Here is a 17,633-nt window from a genome sequence, read left to right as displayed (position 1 = left end):
TTTTTTTTTTTTTTTTGCTTATTTCTTTTTATTGAGGTAAACCTTACATATAGTAAAGTATACTCAAGCCCTACTTTGATGGGTTATATACAGATATTTAGGGCAGTACTTGGGACTGTCACATTGTTTTCACTCTCTACCTTTTATCAGCTTATTCCATTTTTCCCCAGTGTTTTTAACTGGGTCACTGTAATTATAGTTTTAATATTTCTTAGTGATGTATGTATAATTATCTTTCATTTTCAGTAATCTGAATATTCAAAATGTGCATACTATATGTATTAGATGGTGAAGTTTCATCTTTAATTTAAGGATAAGAGTTTTGTCTTTAACTTTACTTTGATCTTCAATCTTTGAATCTGTCCTAACTCTGCTTGGTGGAAGAGGCCTAGATCTAATCTCCTCTGAGACCTCACTCAGCTGCCTGAAACACTCCCCTCAATCTGGCTCTTAGATCTTCGCTTCTCTCCTACTCTCATTCTCACCTTACATAGGTGTTATACTCTTATCCGAGTTTCAGAGGCTTTTGTCTGAGTAATTCTCCCACTACTAGAGGACTTCAGGATTTTGTGGCCTTTTTAATATTTTAAGGATTTTGTGACTTTTAAAAAGTATTCTTTTTCTCTCAATTTGAAGTTACGTGAATGATGAATTTTATAAACTATGATTTCATTTAATAGATGTTTCAGTTATTAGAGAAGAAACTGATAAGTACAGAAATTCTTAGTGGGTCATTACTCTTGAGGAGTAACACAATTATTTTGAATACATTTTGGCTCTTTAAAGTCACTAGAATATCGAGTTTTGTAGAGAACAGCATAAAACAACTATACATATTAAGGGCATATCAAAGGGTTAAGCTACAAAACAAGTAGCACATACTTGTTTTGAACTCCTATGGATCACGTAAAAGATGGTACCCAGCTGCTTTCAACCCCTACTGTGAAGAGAATAAGAGAGAGAGGTGTAAGAAGTAGTGTGTGAGAAATTTGAGGTTAGATTTGAGGGGATGTTTCTTGAACGTGAAGTGCTAAATATAATATTGAACTGCCGAAAAAAGTTGTAAGGTCTCTTTCTCTAGAGGTTTTAAAAATAGATTCATTATTTACCTCTGAGAGGGGTTGTGTTACCACAAAGTAGAGGAAAATAGATGAATTCAAGTGCTAATTCCATTCGCCCTGAATCAACAACTTGGGTCTAACATTGTTCAAGGGCCTCCTCCGGCCACTATTCCCAGGGCCTCCGTTCCTCACTGCCTGCCTTGATTTTGCATTTTGAGTGCTCCGAACTCACAGCCTCCAAGGGCAACTTAAATAATATTTATTTCTTGCTTTCATCCCCATGAGTAAACCTTCAAGCCTTCCAATTCCCGCTTTGGAACCTCTTTACTTATTTGTAAATGTTTTCTTGTAATGGTTTAATCAGGACAGATGGAGAAAACATTAACATGTGTCTTTTACTTGGTTACTGGTATGTTCTTTGCTATGACACTCTGTAAATATGCTTCCTGGATTGTTCATAGTGGGCCATGTTCTCCTTGTGAGTGTACTACCAAGAGCAAGGAAACTCTGACTGGGCAGGAACTTTGATCACCTATTGATTCTAGACCTTTCTTGGTGGAACTTTAGTTTAGTAGATATTAAATACTATCTGGACACTTCGACAGCTTCCCCTCACATCCCTGCAAACTGCAGAAAAGCTATGCTATTGTCCAAATCCTTGGTTTAATGGTGAAAATTGGAAGGAGAGGACAAATACATTATTTTCCACTGTCAAAATATTTTCATGTAGTTTTAAGTATTAACTGGGGACAAGCAGAATTTTTAAAATCTGATTTCACCTTTGGTTCTACTGTCTGACACATGAATATGGGTTGGGGCATGCAGTGTTTTGTAGACTGTTTTCTTCAGGTTGTTTGAGTTTTTTTTTAGCCATAGATTTTATCCAAGCGAAACTCAATCTGAGTCGATTATCTCCCACAGGTAATCCAGGGGACCACAACTTTGTTACCTCAATGGGACAAATGTGTAAACTTTATCGAAAGTGCCCTCCCTTATGTTGTTGGAAAAATGTTTGTGGATGTGCACTTCCAAGAAGATAAGAAGGAGATGGTAAGTGCTGCTCCCCAGCTGATAAAAACAATGGCAGCTAACCAGATCTGACATGGATAAGGTCAACAGGCCAATATCAGCCTTTCTGCTCTTTAAGCAATAAATCTAGATAACAGTTTTGCTGTAGTACCGTATTAACTAAAAACTCAAACATAGAACGGTCATCATGAAAATTAAGAAAATCCAGAAGCGAGAAAACAAGCATGAAATCATGCCACACAGAGTTAGAGTTTATCCTATAGAACTTAAGTGTGTGACGTCTATGCTTAGGCGAAAAAAGGGGGCCTAGATAATTTTATGATTGGATATTTGAATTGTCGTAATTACAAAAGGTAGAGATTTGCCAGTCAGGCCTCTCTGTTGTACAGATAAGGAAGCTGGTGACCCAGATATGAAATGATTTGTAATATATTTCACAACTATTAAGTGGCTTAGAATTAGAATTAAGATGCAGGTTATTTTTTCCTCTCCTTACGCTGCTTTCTAAAAACTAAAGAGGCGTGACATTTATCTCACAGAAAACACTCTCTATTTTTTCATAAACAAAAAGAAATCCTTTTATTTTGGAAATTTCTAAACATAGAAAAGTGGAAAGAACAGTGTCATGAAAGTCCATGTACCTATGATCCCTGGCTCTATGTAATTGCTGTCATGGCATTAATGACCCAGCCAGATACATCTAATAAAAGCTGAGGTTTAGTTTCTTTCAATTACTCAACAAATATTTTGTCAAACACCTATTACATGTCAAGCACTGTTCTAGGCATATGGGATACATAAGAGAACAAAACAAAGATCCCTGACTTCATTCAGTTGACATCTAAATGGGGGGATGGGCGAACAGATGATACAAAACACAATGAATAAATTAACAAGTGTGTTTAGGAGATGATGTTAAAGACCTTAAGTGCAGATAGAGGCAAAGAGGTGAAACTAGGGAGTGAGAGTATATATATATATATATATATATATAGTGAGTGTGTGCGTGTGTGTGCGTGCGTGTGTGCGTGTGCGTGTGTGCGTGGCAGGCTGGTGATTCGAACAGGACGGACTGCCGAAGTTCACCGTGAGTAATATTTCCGGCAAAAGATCTGAAGGAGTGGGTGAGAGAACTAGATTCTGCGCAAAATGTCCGGTTATTTCGTTCCGCGCAGAATGAATCGGCGCTGCGCCTGGCTGCTGGCGGGACGCCCAGATACCGCAATGATACTGATGAGTGAGGATGAGAGAAGTAGGTGCTGAGGTCAGAGCAGTAACAGGGATGGTGGCATTTTATAAAGCCTATAGGCCATTGTAAGAATATAAGTTTTTACCCTGAGTGAAATGGTGGAGCTATTGCAGGCTTTTGAGTAGAAGCCTGATGTGTCCTGACTTATGTTGAGAGAATCATCTTGGATGCTTTGTTGAGAAGAGACTCTAGGGGTGAAGGATAGAATCAGGGGGACAGTTAGGAGACTGTCGGAGGGACCAGGCCAGAGTTGATGGTGGCTTGAACCAGGCAGTAGCAGTGGAAATTGTGAGAAGGGGTTCGATTCTTAGTACATTCTGAAAGGTAGATCCGACATAATTTCCTGACAGATTGGATGAAGGATCCGAGAGTAAGAGCTTCGAGTCTGATTAAATGGAAAAAAATACGGAGTTGCTGTCAATTGATAAGTCAACTGATAAGGGGAATACTGTGGGAAGGCCAGGAGTTTAGTTTTGTCTGTGTTATTTTGACATGTTCTCAGACTTCCAAGTGGAGATGTCAAAGAGGCAGTAGGGTATGTGAGTCTTGAGTTCAAGACAGTGGTCGGGGTTAAAGGTTAGAGGGGAGAAGAGAAAGTATGAATAGTGTCTAGGGGAGTGAGAGAGTGAGTGAACTGAGGAAATATAGTATGGCTGCCTGGAGGCAGTAAAGGTCTAGGTGAGGTTAAAGGTCATGAATTTAAAGAGATTCCTCACCTTGGCAGTGTGTCATTCTCTATCTGTTTCAGCTGCGTTGGAGGAGGGGGTGTATTTTGCATTAGAATTTTGGATTTAGCCAGCGTTTTTGTTGTTGTTGTGCATTTTCTTTGTGAAGAATTATATTTTACAGATGGCATGAAGCAAAATATCTAGGCATGATTAATGCCGGGGAAGAAAAATAATTTTTTATCTACCCTTTTAGGTTCTTGGCTGAGACCGCCCCCTCCGGGCTGTAATCAAAGACATATTAATAAGAGGAAAACACAGAATTTTAGTAACATGCATGTCTCCTGTGTACATGGCAGAGACCCAGGAAAACTAAGTAACTCTCTGAAATGGCCCAAGCCAGCACCTAAATACCATCCCCAGCTAAAGACGAAGATGGTGAGGGGGCACCTAGTTATGGGAGGCGACTAGGAAAAGCACAGTAAACAAGTGTAAGGTTGTTATGCAGATTTATGTCCTTGCCTTCTGTACTGATAAGATTTTCTAGAGATTTAGCCATCTTCTTTCTGGTACAGAGAGGGTCATATTCTCTTATAAATGGAATTTCCCTTATAAATGTTGATTTCTCTCACTGTTTTCTCCTGTGTCTGCAGCCTGTCAAAAATAATCAGCCTAAAATAATATGCCAAAGAGGCATATTTTTAAGTGGTATATTTTGCTTCCCTTCACTAATAGTAATCCATTATAGTCAGTCAGATACATATATGAACAGCTTGGATGCAGATGATTAATAAATACTGAATTTAAAGGCAGAGACATAAAAAAGTCTATTATGATAATTCACATGATTGGTGTTATGTGCTTTTACATAATACCAACTGGTTGGTATTATGTATTGATATGTAATACATAACTATGTATTATGTACTGAAGTTGGCGTTGAAATGCCAAAAATCTATATTTACTTGGATTTTTGCTGTCTTTTGATACTTTGGAAAATTAAGCCAAATTTGAGACTTTATATTTAAACCTAAAAGTCTTCTTTTTGCAAATAATTCCACTGAAGAATTAATGTCTTATTTCAAAATACTTAATATTCCCATTGCGTGTTTTCTTTCACTCCTTGGTTGGAGTAAATGGATTGAGATTTATCAGATAATCACAGTGGTAACGTAAGCTCTGGGAAGGATATAAAAACAATTAAGGGATAGTGGAGGTTTTTTTTTTTTTCTTTTAATATAGCAGGACTTTTTTGGCAGTAGAAGGATTTTAAGTAATATGAAAGGTATGTGGATTAATTTGTTTTTCTCAGTTTTGGTGTGAAAGCCCCTTTTTCATGTGTCAGGGTGTGACATTCTAAAACAGTTGATTTTGGCAATCCCCCCCTTATTTTGATGTATATGGGACATGAGATAGAATGATAGTCACATAGATACTCACCTATTTTACATAAAATTATTTACCTCCCTTAAGCCAAAACTATTTGCCTCAGGGAATACTTAAGTAGGAAACTTACAAGAGAAGTATCTGGCTTTTTATACCCTGTTACAGGGCTCCCATCCAAGAGCCACCTGGAATCACTGATTTACATGAAAAACATTTTGTATTATTAGCTGCAGGCCAAAGAAAAAGAAAAACAGGAAGATCCCCAATGGGACAAATTCCAGAGACTCTAACTCAGAGAGAAGGCTGCTATTGTTTTATTTACCAAAAAAAAAAAAAAATTGTTAAGCAAATGAATACATTCAGAAGGTTAAACTTCAGGTACTTCTCAAACATTAATGTGTATAGGAATCACACAAGGCTCTCATTGCTTTTTAACAAGGATCTTTTTAACTCGGTTCTGGGGTAGGACCCAAGAATTTTCACAGCAGACTTCCAAGTGATGCTGATGTGGCTGGTCCAGGGATCAATCACACTTGGAGTAGCTAGGCTTTTGCATCATTTGTTTGCAAACAGTTAACCACCAGGAAACTTGGCCCTGGCGATTTATGTGAGCAGGGCAGGCTGTTGAGTTGGATATCAGTACTTCATTTACCAAAGCCTGCTGCATTAGTGTAAATAACCACTTCAATTTTCAGATCATTGAAACTTTCCCTGATTCAGATTGGTTTAAATAGACTGTGCCAAACCCTGCGTGAGGGTCTCCAGGCTTCTTCTTGTTTCCTCTGCCCGCTTCCCTCCCCCTGAACTATTCAGTTTTCCTTTGAAAACCGGTACCTAAGTTCCTCCAGGGGACTTCCTGCTTCTCCTCAGTATCTCCGTTTCTATCGCCTTTTAGTTTCAGGGTTGGCCCAGCTGCTTCTGGTTGGCACCCTTTGTCATAGAGTTTGGGAGAGAGCAGTTCACTTTGAGGTTTCTTGTGTAGAGGAGTAGAGGAGAAAGCATCCTCCCACCCCCAACCTAGCAGAGTTCTCTTTCCTTTTCACTGGGGAAAACACACAATTCCCCATTACTATTTCCTAATGACTTCCCATATGCAAGTGTAGACACATATTTATTCACTTACACATAACAATGGGGTTACAAGTTTAATTAGAAATGGGAAGAATAGCGTAGAAAAAGGAGAATCCTTCAATAGAAAGCCACCTAAAGAGGCCATATGGAATAGTCTCCTGCCTTTCAAATAGCATGACAGGGCCTTAACCCATGTGGGACGGGCTTCCAGCCTTGTACCTGAAGAACAGGCAGGTGGAGCGAGATTAGGGAGTTGCAGAACTCTTTGGACCATGGTTGTCTTTGTTACCTAAAGTAGCACTATCCAATAGAACTTGAATATGGCCCATCTATATAATTTTACATTTTCTAGTAGCCTCATTACAAAAGCCAAAGGAAACAGGTAAAATTAATTTTAATAACATATTGTTCAATCGAATATATCCAAAATATTTTACCAAATAATTAATAAAAAGGTTATTAATGAGATAGTTTATATGCTTTATTTCATGCTAAGTCCTTGAAACTCCATGTAGATTTTATACTTATAGCACATCTCAATTCAGACTGGGCACATTTCAGTGGTTACCATATTGGATAGTGCTCAACTAAAGAGCTGAAGAGGGAGCTCTTGAGTTCAGTGTGGCAAGGCTCAGTCCCTGGGTGAGCAGTCCCCAGGTGCTTGTAGCCAGGACTAAGAAGTTGGGGTCCCAGGTTCCTGACCAGCTGGGTTTCACACTGGGTTCTAATATCAAACAACACCAGAATTCATGGCCTGGGAATAGGGGTGAGAGTTGGAGGCAAGCTGCTACCTGGTGAGGATGTTTCAGGTTCTCTGGCATACCTGCTTAGAGGAGACAAATTCCAGATCCTAGTCTGAGGTAAGTACCTCAGAGGCTTCTCGTTGGCTCAAGGACTGGGTGGGTGGAGTCTGCAAGTTAAAGACGTTCAGTGCCTGGAACGCATAAAGGACTCAGTCAAGGTGAAACCTGGGGTTTCCAAACTCAAATACCCTCACAGTGAGTGAGGAATGTTAAATAATGTACAGGAGTAAAGCTGGCTGGGTCTCAGCAAAAGCCAAGGCAAGTGCAGTGATGAATGGTAATTGCCCCTGGGCCTCAGCGTCTGGGACACAATAGTGGTGAATAAGAATAAAAGTGCTGTCCACTATTCAACTCATGGTATTTTCATTCTGGATGCCTGTTGAGGGTTGCTAGGTTTGTGTTTTGTTTTTTGAGAAAGGTCAGAAATATGGATTTTTATGTGAAATCTCCCACGTTAAATCTTGGTCAATCCTTTGGAAGCCAATCTGAATATGTCTTGTGGAATAATACCATTTGTAGTCTACGGCCATGCTACCGTGAACAAGCCTGATCCCATCTGATCTTGGAAACTAAGCAGGGTCGGGCCTGGTTAGTACTTAGATGGGAGACCATCTAGGAAGACCAGGTGCTGTAGGTGTAAAAAAATAAAAAAGAATAAGGGATTGTAAGCTGACAAGGTCCTTGCAATCTGTGAGGTCAACCAAGGGTTGCCTCGCCTAAAAATAAAAAGTAAATAAAAAAATAACATTTGTGCCTTTTACACTAACATTCTCTCTCCAATCTTCAGAACCAAAAATCAGGACCTTGTCTGTCAGAGAACTTCTTTAATTTTTTATCTCATTTAGAAGAAGAACGTGCATAATTTTAAAATGTAACATATTAGCTAAACATTTAACAAGTCATTTTTGTGGAAAGTTATATACAGGATATGAATGTGAGACTCCCTCAGAGAATTGATGATGTATCGTCACTGTAAATAGAGATGATGCTCCTGTCCCACTGTGGCACACACTGATTTGTATGCTCATGACAGGAGAGAGGATTAGGGGTGTGTGTGTGGGGTGGGAGGGAAGGATGTCTAAAGTTATTATTTGTTATTTTTCTCTTCTATTTTCTTTTTATTATTAATGATACTTTATATCTGTGGTATATGAGTAAATGCCCCCAGATAGATATCCACATCCATGGAGGGCAGGTGAAGATTACCAGTGATGGCTAGGAAGGGAAGAATTGGTCACCATAGGCTTAGTGTGACTCTGATGGTCAGGATGTAATGTTTTAACAATCTGGCAATGATAACAAAATAGTTACCTTTTACTAAGGTTTAACTGGATGCCTGGCATTCTTCTAAGTGCTTTCAATGTGTTAACTCATTTAATCCTCACAATGGCCTTATAACTGCTATTACTGCCCCCATTTTCCAGATGAGGAAACTGAAGCTTAGGGAATTTAACTCCCCAAGATCATACAGCTTGAAAGTGGTTTAAGTAGGGTTCAAGCCCAGACAATCTGGCTTTAAGCCAGTGTTTTATTCCCTTCCTTCTCTCTGGAAAACACTTAAATTTCACCATTTTTATGACTAGAATGTAGAGACCAGTCATTATGAGGAGACTTTGTGGCTTTTCCTATAATTAATTCACCCCTATCAGGAAATTATTTACTCATATATTAAGATCTTATAAAAAATACACACATTTTCTGTTACTTAGCATTTAAAGATAGGAAACAGTTGGAATAGATTTTGCTTCTAGTATTTCAATATTTTAAAGACATTTAAAATACATTTGAAATTTTAAATCAGATCCAGTATGTAGACATTGCATTTTTGTGTTCATATAATTTTTAGAGGAAAGACAGACAATAAGAAGTAAGTTTATCAGCGATTTCATCTAAGAGCAACCTTTGACGTATATCTTTGGCTCAGTCACACACTGAGCTCGATTTCCAGTATTTTTTACATATATCATTCTGAGAAGTGGTCTCTGATGTTTGGCATGGTGATGCAAAGCTCTGTAAGATTTCTCATCAAAAAAGTCTTTAAAAAATGTTTACCGTTCTTTAGTTACTAAGGCAGAAATGTGAACATATACATCCAAGAACAATTTTCTAACTGTTAAAGCAAAAAAACAAAAAAAAACAAAAACAACCCCCCCCAAAAAAAACCAAAAAAACCCCTTTCTGTTTAACTGTGGTTTCTAGAAAATTCAGTGAATTTGGAGTTCCCATTTGAACATTTTTGGCTGAATTATTAAACCATATCATTTTATTGCATTATAGATACTGTGTCCCCAAACTACTTTATTCATATATCTCAACTCTGCCAATAGGCATCTTTTTGCTGCTCCCTCAAATTTTCTGTGGTTTTGTTACAGGGTGAACCCTGTTAAAGAAAAAAATTATTTCAATACTTGTTAAAATGGTAAGCAAGACTTTATTTAGATTATTGCAAAAGGCATGAAGACTTTCACAGCAGAAGAGAGAGATCGGGCTCAACTCTGAATACAGCAATGACAGCTGGGAATTTATGGCCAGCGAGCAGGCGAGGGGGTCAGTGGATGGAAAATTACTAAGAGGAGATATCAAGGGCCAGGGAACTTTTGCTGAAGACAGGCCATGGTGCTCAGATATCAAGAGTAGGGGACGAGGAATTTGACCAGATGTGGACGGTGCTCAGATATCAAGGGTGAAGGATTCTCTTTAAAGTACTTACCAGGATTCTTGCTAAAACTGGGCTATGCAGGCCTGGCAAGGACAGGATTGGAGCCAAGGTCGAGGCCTTGTAAAGGAGAGGGCTTAGAGGATCATGACTCAAGTTTGGTCAAGAAGAGTTTTTGTAAATCCTCAAATCAGAGCTAAAGTCAACTGGTCTCTTGTAATACATTAAAACGTTGTGTATACAGAAGGTTAATCTAGTTAAAGAGGAACAAATCTTTTATTACATTTCAAATATAGACTTGAGTGAAGAATTAAAACTTTACTTTGTAAAAACAATTCACTAATTTCTCCTGTACTCTAGTAGCTTATTCTTTTTTCCCTTTATGATAAAGACATTGTCCATGTCCCAAAGTAATGAAATAGATGACCTACAGTATCTTCCAATTTTCTGAGCTGCTCCTGTAGTAATTCTTATCCCAAGAACAGGTTTCTCCTCCCACCCCATGCTGCTGCAGCTGGTGCCGAAGACTTAAGTACCCATGTGGGTCCAATTGCAGTGGTGGAGTTTGCACTTGCAACCTCCATAAACTAGGAGTTTACTTCATTACTGAGCCAAGGTAATTGAATTGATGTACTGCCATTAATATTCAAGTTTTCCAATTCCCGTACTCACCGTTTCTCTCAGTGGTTGAGTAAATGCGATATAACTCTAAGATTGCTGCAGAAGTCACATGAAAGTCAGTGTCATGCATTATAGCGATGCTCTTATACTGAGGGCTGCTTCGTTCTTTGTAGATGCTGCCACTCGTGAGGGTTGCTTTCAGTACAGCTATTCTACAGATGAAGATAAAACTCCCTTCAACACAAGTCATGCAAAGAAAGGATATTCTCTCTAGCTACCAAGTGTCTCTCTTTCTGTTTGTCAGGGTTATCAGCTACGATGTCAAGATAAGTTTCTCTCAGTCTTTGCTGAAGACCTGTCTTAATTAAGGCAAATGAAAATGATTCGAGTTTTGAAAGGGCTTTTAAATATAGTTATAAAATATTGCCCTTATATAGAAATTACATCCGATTTCCTGCAAAGTCGCATTAGCATCTCATATCCCAGCTCTACGCTTATTGATTTGGGCAAGTTAGTTACCCTCTTTGCACCTCTGTCTTTCTGTTTATAAATGGTACATGAGTTTCTGTTGCTACAATAATGCTGCGTAATGCTCAATCACAAAACCTCAGTGGGCTTCACCAATATGCAGTTACTGCCGATGCATCTGGAGTCAGTTGGTGTTCCTCTGAGCAGCCCTGCTTATTTTGGCTGGGCTTCTCGAATGTCTGGGGGATTGGCTGGTCTAGGTTGGCTTCAGCAGAGGTGATCAGGATGACTTGGCTCTGCTCCAGGTGTTTTAATTCCTTCAGCTTGGCTAGTCTGGGCATGTTCTTACAGTGATGGCAGAGGTGCAAGTGAGCAAACAGAAACTTGTGAGGCCTCTTGAGGCCCAGGCTCAGAATTGGCATGTCATATCTGCATTCTTTTGGCCAAAGCAAGCCACAAGGCCGGTCCAGATGGACAGAGCAGGGAAATAGACTTTGCATTTTTAGCAAAAGGAACTGCAAAGCCACACAGTAAAGAGCATGGATAAAGGAAGGGGTGTAGAATTAAAACCCCATTGCAGTGAATCACAGGTAGGGATACAAATAGTACAGTAGTCTCCCCTTATCTGTGGGGTATGTATTGCAAGACCCCCACAGTGGATGCCTGAAACCGTGGATAGTACCAAGCCATACATACATACATACTATGGTTTTTTCTGTACAGGCAAACCTCAGAGATATTACGGTTTGGTTCCACACCACCGTAATAAAGGGAGTATCACAAATGAAGTGAGTTGTAATCTTTCTGCTGGTGGAGGGTCTTGCCTTCAATTAGAAAAACACACAACCTCTGAAGCACAGTAAAGCAAAGTGCAACAAAATGAGATAGGCCTGTACGTACATACCTATAGTAAAGTTTAATTTATAAATTAGTTACAGTAAGATTAACAACAATAACTAATAATAAAATAGAACAGTTTTAGCAATATACTGTGGTAGAAGTTATGTGAATATGATCTCTCTCTGATAACTGACTAGATTTGATAACCAAGATGTCTACTAAGTGGCTAATGGGTGGGAAGTATATACAGTGTAAATCCTCTGGACAAAGGGGCGATGCATGTCCCATGTGGGACAGCACGAGATTTCATCATGTTACTTAGAACAACACACAAGGTAAAACTTATGAATCGTTTATGTTTGGAATTTTCCGTTTAATATTTTTGGACCATGGTTGATCGTGGGTGACTGAAACCACGGAAAGTGAAGTTGCAGATGAAGGGGGTTACCTTGTGGCTTTGTGGTGAGGACCAAGTGAGATACCCCATGTGGGAGCCTTCACACAATGCCTGGTGCCTAGTAAGTGTTAGCTTCTGTTATTACTCGCCTAAGATTAATCAGAATGAGAGAGTTCATACCATCAAAGTCCTTGGCACGAACCGTGGCAGCTCTCCTACACTGAGATCTCCTTTTTTTCTGATTTCTCTTAGAAAGACTGAGAGTTTGGGAGGCGCCCGGGGTTTTTGCTGTTCCTAGTCCTGCATACATGCCCCAGTGTAGTAGCTTTCAGTTGGGATAAAGATCCTTTTAATGCTTGTGCCCGGGCCACATTCCAAAACCTGCTCTATCATTTAATGCTAAGTCTGGCTCATAGGAGAGTCTCATGAAACTACTCAAGAGCCAAATATAATTTCTATAACAGATTCAGGTTTCACAATTCTGTATGGGCTAAATCTTGTTATAAGAAATGTTGTCAGACCATAATCCTGACAACTCTTTTTAAGCAGCCTTTGATAAAGTGACATCCAGCCAAACAGATAGTTTAGATCTCATTGGGAATTCTTTTGATATAAGTGTAGACACTACTCTTGCTCTTGTCCTTGAGTATGCTGCCACAATGATGACACATTTGGCTTGCCTTTCTTGTTTGTTGTCTACATCTCTGGATAACATTGGACACTATTGCCTTTGCCACATATTATCGGCCATCATCTTGTCAAGCAGATCTGATGAGATCTGTGGACTGCAAAGACCATGTACTGGAAATTCATTCACTGAAAGCAAGCATTTACACCCTCCAACAGAACTGAATTTTGGAAGTGACCAGGCTGGGGGCAGTTTACCCACAGCCAAAGGCTAGCCTGTTATGAGACTGGTTGACTTCTAAATGTTATTCTGGTCTCTGTTCCATTCCCTCTCAGAGATGGAAAGTGAGAAACAGGAAAAGACCAGTTATAAAATTAGAACACAGTCTATCTGTTCATATCCAGTAAATAGGATTTTATTCCTTATTACCTCCTCCGCGGTCTTAGGTTTTTTGGTGGAAGGGCATGCTAAATTCCTGCACCACTAGACTAACATGCTTTATAGAATGTCTGGGGCTCAAATAACTTGATTTTTTTTCCTTTTGCCGACATGTTTAATAGCCATGCAAGTTTTTTAATCCTGATAAACTGGTTTGATTTGTTTTATTAGCTCACTTGGCTGCCAGAAACCTCAGTATTTTCTAACTATTCTTAGTTTTTCTGGCTTTACCACTTCTACTGTCTCAATATGGGTCTCTTCTTTACTTTTTATTTTAATGGCATTATTTTGTCTTTATGAGGTGTCAATTCAAATTCATTTTAATAAATAGTTACAATATAAACAATGAGTCAATATTTAATATTTATTGGTGCATTGATTTATTTAATGTCCATATTTCTAGTAAATTGCCAGAAAGAAAACTTCTAGGAACTTCCCTGAGATTGCAACCTATTTCTTCAGGGTTAACCATATAAATTAATGATACTGATTTCCATTTTTCACATTCACTAATTGAGTGGTTATAACTTAAGGAATGTTGCCCTGCTCTAGATCAATGGGGATGCTGGAGACTTTTTAATCTTAGTTTTATTAAGATACTACTTATAATTTCTAAATTTTTAAAGAGGAAAATCTATTCAACATTATACCTTTTTAAGGATTTCACTAAAGTTACATTATTTTAAAATTAATGCACATACTCAACATTGAAGATTTTTTCTTTTTAAAAGAACGCTATCAGCCTATAATTATTTCTAATACACATACATGTATAAACCATTATTAGCCATCTGTCGTATATCATACTGGCATCACCAATCTTAGAATGGACTGTGGTAACTTACTGAGTCATTTGATTTCCAGTAAAATTTATATTTGGAATAACTGTTGGAATAACTGTTATACATTAGCATATATAAACAATATTTGCTTCAATTTCACTTCTTTGCTAGATACCCACTAGAGGTTTTTAAAAGCATAAATCAACTTGTATTTACTGAGCATCTGCTATATGTGTTATATGAAAGATGAAATTATATCCTGTGAAAAATACGTGAGACATGAAATTGTAAAACTAGCAACTTTAAATTTACAGAACATAGTAGGGGAGGAAAAATTAATATTACCTCTGTCCTTCTAGGTTCTTGTGGAGACCCCTCTGTACTAAAAAGATAGATTAACAGGAGTGACAGGAGGAAAACAGAAGTTTAGTTAACATGTATACCTCCTCCGTACATGGGAGAGATCCAGGAAAACTGAGTAACTCTTTGAAATGGCCCAAGCCACCACCTTAAATACCATCTCCAGCTAAAGACGAGATATTGGTGGGGAGGTGACCAGGAAAAGCACAGTAAACAAGGGCAAGGTTGTTAGGCAGATTTAAGTCCTTGCCTTCTCCAGTGATGACAGTTTCTAGAGATTGAGTCATCATCCTTTTCTTGGTATGGAGAGGGAGACATCCTTACAAATGGAGATTTCCCTTATAAATGTAAATCTCTTACAAAAGGGTAACTTCTACTCAGTTTTAGAGCTTTTCTTGTGTCTGCTGTTTCTTAAACATAATAAGTCTACAATAGTCCTTATGCCAGAAAGGCTTATTTTGGGCTGGCGAATCCTCTTCTCCTTCACTGCTTATTAGTTTGCTTACATATCCATGATCTTATTTGATCTAAATCATGATTCTTGTCCTCCAAGCTTACTGTTGGGCAAACCAAATATATATAAGTGGCAATTGAACACTCACTTATATTCTGAATATAAGCCTAACAGGAACTCAGAGAAGGGACTGAAAGTGTGGATTTAAGTGTTTGGGAGTCATGCGTATGAGCTGGGATCTGAGTTGGCCATGTAGGATTTCTTTATTGCCAGAGACAAAGCTTTGAAGGAAACTACAATTGACAATGGGATGATCTGACTCCTCCTCAAAGCAGTACTGGTATACCTTAGAGATGCTGCAGGTTTGATTCCAGACTACCGATATAAAGCGAGTATTGCAATAAAACAAGTCACACAATTTTTTGGTTTCCCAGTGCGTATAAAAGTTATGTTTATACTATACTGTAATCTATTAAATTTGCAGCAGTGTTATGGCTAAAAACAATGTACATACCTTAGTTAAAAATACTGTATTGCTAAAAAGCGCTAATCATCACCTGAGCTTTCAGTAAGTCACAATGTTTTTGCTGGGCGGGGTGGGGATCTTGTGGCAATGCTGATGAAAATGCAATGACTACAAAGTGCACTAAAGCAAAGTACAATAAAATGAAGTATGCCTGTATTGGCATATGTTCCTTCAAGTGCATTAATCAAACCGTCTTGACCCATTTATACAAAACACAGAGTTTCTATGCCCATGTGATGGGAGAAAGGGTAAAGAGAAATCAAAAGAGCAACAGGTGAGATAATTTGTAATTTACTAAGATAGGAGAATCTCATTTAAAAAAAGCCTTTGCTGGAAGGGTAACTGGTGCATGCATATGCTTGCGTGACTCACCAGTGTCTGGTGTTTGATGTAGAACACTATGAGTAAAATACTGAGGTGCAAGGAATGAAAAGGGGAATCCATTTTTAAATAACACTGGTTGAGGAAAAGAACCAACAACTGCCCATGGACTATTCAAATGAACTATAATTTCACAGTATAGATCTATAAAATCTGAAATAGATGCTTAACAAAATGCTGCTTTGCCTAGAGGGCCCTTATCCTGAATGGGGTATATTTTTTTATCATAGTAACACTTGAATTAATGTTTATATTATATTTTGATTTTTGACTCTCAGTAAATATTTTCTATGGATAACTCCACCCTATGGCTTCTACTTTAAATGATTTCTATTAATGTTATATGTTGCCTGGTTGGGCCAATAGGTCAAGGTTTGGTGAAGAAATACTATTTATGTCTTTTTTTAATTTGAGAATTATAGCAGGCTGTTGCTGCCTTAGGGAACGTGACTTAAGGTGACGTTATTATGTGATGCTGTAGAGTAGTCTAAAGATAAAAATCAAAAGTGTTCAGTGATTAATCTTAATAGTTTCAGCATGCTGAAATCATTGTTTCTCTTATTTGCATTGACATGCCAACTAATGATATTAAATACCTTCAAAGATTTTCCTTATTCTTGGAGTCTGCTCTGGTAGTACAGCATCATTTCACAGAAAATATTATATAATCTGTAAAGTTTGCAAAAAAGGAAAAATTGAGATCCTGTATTGGGGCCTGGTGCACGGAGTGGTGGCACCTGGGAAGACTAGGGCAGAGACCAATTGAGGCTCATGGAATAGCAAAGAGAGAAGTGATTACTACTTGGGTTTTGACATCTGTAAGAAGGCCACAAAAATTGAGTTACCAAGCATGGATTTAGAGAAGATACAGGTGATAGGCAGAGGGGAGAGGGGCAAGGAGGAAAGGAAGAGGAAAAAGGAAGCTGCATATGAGTCAACTCTTTGTATTCTTCATCCTGGCAGTAGGCTGAAATCTTTTTGCCTGTTTTTATTTCCATTTGGCATGCCAAGCAGCAGGGAACAGAGAGCTTTGAAAACCTATGCAAAATGCTTAAAATATTAATGAATTTGATAGTCATTATGACATCCAGGAATGGCCAGGGAGTGTCCTATGAAACCAAGCTGCTTAGAAGTATGTGGAAGCACTCATCCCATTTTAATAAATACACCATAAAAATGCTCCAAAGAGAATAGGGGCAAAATGACCTTAAGAAGAGTCACTGTGGAAATCCAAAAATTCCAAAATACATATGTACCAAAGATCTCTTTGGCTTGGAGAGTGCTTATTTTGTTTTATTTAATTAACTAATTTATTTTATTTATTTTAAGCTGTAATGAAAGTAGGTTAGTTTTTGTACTCCTTACTCCAAATAAATATTTTCCTGGGGTGTGTTGAGCTTTTATTGCTATGTGTTGGCTAGGGTATTGAGGGGAAACCTTTCATTGGCCTCTGTCTTCATCTGTAAATAGCCCTCTCCCTACCACTATGTTTATGCACATAGCGGTGTGAAGAAATTGAACTTTAAAGAAACCTGCCTTTTAGCAGAAGATCATGCTCCTATTTCATGGAGAAAAGACTCTCAACCTGCTACCATCTAATCTATAGATTCTTCTGCATCCATTCCATCATTTTATCCTTCTTTCCTCACAATTCTGTCTCATATCTAAGGTGAATCCTTCCATATGCAGTTGACCCTTGAAAATGTGGGTTTGAAGTGCATGGGTTCACTTATACATAGATTTAAAAATGTTTAAATCCACACATGTCGACCCCCCATAGTTCAAACTTGTGTTATATTTAAAAAATCACGTGTATGT

At 38.3% G+C, this 17,633-nt stretch overlaps 1 protein-coding gene and 1 pseudogene across 1 annotated transcript in view; both read left to right on the top strand.

Moving 5' to 3' along the window:
• PHEX (phosphate regulating endopeptidase X-linked) overlaps positions 1-17,633 on the top strand; it is a 173,054-nt gene that overhangs the window by 57,758 nt on the left and 97,663 nt on the right. Inside the window, exon 11 of the mRNA XM_039852264.1 lies at positions 1,983-2,111. Coding sequence (XP_039708198.1) covers positions 1,983-2,111 — 129 coding nt within the window. The remainder of the gene's footprint in view (positions 1-1,982; positions 2,112-17,633) is intronic.
• On the top strand, positions 7,783-7,901 carry LOC120594365 (uncharacterized; annotated as a pseudogene).

The sequence above is a fragment of the Pteropus medius genome, unplaced genomic scaffold (genome assembly GCF_902729225.1).
Source record: "Pteropus medius unplaced genomic scaffold, Ma_sr-lr_union100, whole genome shotgun sequence".
Lineage (NCBI taxonomy): Eukaryota > Metazoa > Chordata > Mammalia > Chiroptera > Pteropodidae > Pteropus > Pteropus medius.
Note: the sequence above shows the minus strand (reverse complement) of the source record. Positions and strands in the feature narration are given on the sequence as shown.